The following is a 3,335-nucleotide window of genomic DNA, read 5'->3' as shown; positions in this document are numbered from 1 at the left end:
TCTCATTCAAACTGAATGGTAATTTATTAATAAACAATGAATATGCCCAACAAAAAGAAAGCAAAGACGATAGAATAGGATTAATACAGTTTCCCTTTTCATAATCAAAAAAGCACAGTTTAAAGTTTCAGGCAATTTAACGTCAGGTTTTGGAAACACTTTCTGGCGTTTGGTCCACGGACATCCAACTACAAATTAAAAATAAATTACTATGTTGCAATTTACATTTTAAAACAAGTCCAGGAATAAAAAGAAAGCCATTTCCATGTACAGGGGACTTCCTCCCTCCTTTCAATAGAGGATAAAATAATATCTTACAGGTGAGAGGACAAGGGACAGGGCAGGAGGAGGAGAGGTGTTCTCTGAAAAGAGGAAGAAACTTACGTGTTATCTGGAGTAACACTGCCCTTTAACAAACCATGACTCTGCTGTCTCTGTACAAAACAGTTTACGGTTCTGTTTGTTTAGATAAAGCAAAGTGGAGGTGGCTCCGAATCCATCTTCTAAGAGAAGAAAGCCTTTTCTTCATGCTGGTGACTTCAAAGTGTAGAGGGCTTCTGTTTGCTGGTTTGGTGGACGTTTTACGAACTGGGTTTTTGGTTTCGCTTTTGCGCCGAGGGTCCTTTTGGCTGATCCTGCTCCGGGGTTCGGTTCGGTCCGGCTGAGAGGCAGGCGGGGCGGAGGCGGGGGTCAGAACTTGCTGCAGTCGTAGACGAAGGCCCCGGACGTGCGGTAGAGGGACTGGCCGGAAGGGAAGGCCATCTGACAGCTGCTGTTCCCATTTACCGGCGAGTTGTTCAGGCCGATCCGCTGCGACTCAAACATCTCCCGCACCGAGTGGAAGTTCTGCTGCTGGCCCGGGTAGCCCGCGGCCGCCGCCGCCGCGCTGGCCAGGTGCCCCAGGTCCCCGCCCGCCTGGTTCAGGTACCACGAGGCCAGGCGGCCTTGGTGGGCCGCGGGGTGGTGGCCGGCCTCCTGGCCGCCGCCGCCGTGGCCCAGGGACGAGGAGCTGCTGCTGGTGGCCGGAGGCAGGGAGTAGTCGGGCAGAGGGTCGTCCACCGAGGAGCCTCCGGCGCCCGCGGGCGCGCCCTGCACGTGGCCGCCGCCGCGCTCCCCGGCCGCGTACAGGCTCATGGCCTGCAGATTACAGTGGTAGGTCCCGGCGCCCCCCGCCCCGCCGCCCGCGCCCGCGCCGCCCGCGCCGGGGCTCTGGCTGCAGGGCGAGCCGTACAGCGAGCTCTGGCCTGGCGAGTAGGCGCCGAGCGCCAGCGGAGGCGCGAGGCCCGCGCGCGAGGACGCGGCGGCGGGGGCCAGGAGGCCGGATCCCAGCTCGGCGGCCGCGCCCTGCGGCGACCCCCGCAGCGACGTCATGATGTTGTCCACGCTGAAGCCCTGGCTGTGCGCGGGCGCGGGCGCGGGCGGCGGGCCGGGCTCCGCGCCGTCCAGGCTCAGCGGCCGCGCCGCCGGCAGGCCGCCGGGGGGGCTGCCCCCGCTGGACAGGCTGCTGCTGCTGCTGTCGGGGCTTTCGATTTTGGGCACCGCAGCGGCGCCGCTGCTGCCGCTGCCCAGGGCGGCGGCCGGGGACAGGGGCTGGGGCGGCGAGGGGCACGTACCGTTCTCGGTCTTGATGTCCTGGATGCGCACGGGCGGGGGCTGCGCCCCGGGCGGCGCGCCGTCGGCCTGCTCGGGGGGCGCGGGCGCGGGCTGGCGGCCGGCCGGCGGCGGCGGCGGCGGAGGCTCTTTGAGGTGCAGCCGGTCCTTCTCCTCCTTGTCCTTCACGGCGTCCTTCTTCTTGAAGCGCCGCCGCCGCCGCAGGAAGCTGCCGTTCTCGAACATGTTGTAGGAGTCCGGGTCGAGCGTCCAGTAGCTGCCCTTGCCCGGCTTCTTGTCGTCGCGCGGCACCTTGACGAAGCACTCGTTGAGCGAGAGGTTGTGGCGGATGCTGTTCTGCCAGCCCTGCTTGTTGTCCCGGTAGAAGGGGAAGCGATCCATGATGAACTGGTAGATGCCGTTCAGGGTGATCTTCTTGTCCGGCGCGTTCTGGATGGCCATGGTGATGAGCGCGATGTAGCTGTAGGGCGGTTTCACCATGTCCTTGGGCTGCGGCTGCGGCGTGTAGGGCCCGTAGGCACGGGCCATGCCGCCCGGGTACTGTTCAGCATGCGCCGGGTGCGAGTATACGCTCATGGGGGCCGGCATGGCCGTGTAGCCGCCCCCCGCTGCCGCCGCTGCCGCGCGGTAGTAGCTCTGCTCACCGCCGAGGTAGGGCACCACTCCCAGGGAGTTGGGGCTGGACACGGAGTAGCGCGCCTGCATGGCCCCGCTCGCCGCCGCCGCCGCCGCCGCCCCCCGCCCTCGCCGGGCCGGCCGCCCAGTCCGAGTCCGGGCCCGCGGGCCGGTGCCGGGCCGCCGCCTCCCCTGCGCGCGCCCGGCTCCGGGGCGCCTCGCGCCGGCAGAGAGGGCCGGACGAGGACGCGGCCGACGGCCTGGATCGCGCGCCGCGGCTTCCCGGCGGGAGCGGGAGCGCGGAGCCCGGCTGGAAAACAAGCCGAAGCCCGGCCCGCCGCGCCGCCTGCGCCTCGCGGAGGCTGAGCCCCAGCCGCCGGCGGGGCGGCCAGAGGAGCGGGCGGGGGCAGCGCGCCGGCCCCGGCCCGGGCCGCGTCACCTTTCTCAGTCTCGCGCGCGCCGGCCGCTTAAGGAAGCATTGGGAAAACTCCTGAACTTTTGAGCATCCGTCACCCAGGCGAGGACTTTTTTACGCAGTTACATTTTTTCCGGGCCGCGGGGCCCCGCCCCGTCCCGGCGGCGGCGGCCAATGGGAGGCGGGAACGCCTCCGAAGGAGCCGGAGGCCGAGCGGGCCGGCCCGCGCCCCGCCGCGGAGGACCGCGGGCTGGCCACACGCGCGCCCGCCCGCCGGCCCCGCTCCCGCGCCCCTGCCCGCACCCTCGCCGGCGCCCTCGGCCGTGGCCCTCCGCGCCCGCCGCCCGCGCCGGGCCCTTTCCTCGCCCCGGGCCCTGCGCTGGACGCCCATTGTTCCCGCGGCCCGGCCGGGCCCTCCGGTCCCCGCGCAGACCCTTCCTCGTCCGCTGCGCCCGGATGTCACGGCGTCCTGGGGCCCCGACTCTCCCATTCCCGCACCCTCCGGGCCCCTCCTCGCCGACCTGGCGCACCGGTTTCCCAGGCTGCTCCCCCTCCCCTCCCCGCTCCCCCTCCCCCCTCCCCTCCCCCCTTCTTCCCCCTCCCCCTTTCCCCCCTCCCCTCCCCCTTCTTCGCCCTCCCCTCCCCTTCTTCTCCCTCCCTCCCCTTCTTCTCCCTCCCTCTCCCTTCTTCCCCC

General features: G+C 68.4%; 1 protein-coding gene across 1 annotated transcript; it reads right to left on the bottom strand.

Annotated features, from left to right (window-relative positions):
* Positions 1-2,490, bottom strand: FOXC1 (forkhead box C1). Its single transcript, XM_055570450.1, has one exon. The coding sequence runs from the start codon at positions 2,314-2,316 to the stop codon at positions 691-693; it is 1,626 nt and encodes a 541-aa protein (XP_055426425.1). The 5' UTR covers positions 2,317-2,490; the 3' UTR covers positions 1-690.
* Positions 2,491-3,335: the final 845 nt, after the last annotated feature.

Source organism: Bubalus kerabau, chromosome 3 (genome assembly GCF_029407905.1).
Source record: "Bubalus kerabau isolate K-KA32 ecotype Philippines breed swamp buffalo chromosome 3, PCC_UOA_SB_1v2, whole genome shotgun sequence".
Lineage (NCBI taxonomy): Eukaryota > Metazoa > Chordata > Mammalia > Artiodactyla > Bovidae > Bubalus > Bubalus kerabau.
This window is presented reverse-complemented; position numbering and strand designations above follow the sequence as displayed.

Bases quoted from the DNA above. Each gene is read 5' to 3' on its own strand.
- FOXC1 (XM_055570450.1), bottom strand. From the start codon at position 2,316: ATGCAGGCGCGCTACTCCGTGTCCAGCCCCAACTCCCTGGGAGTGGTG.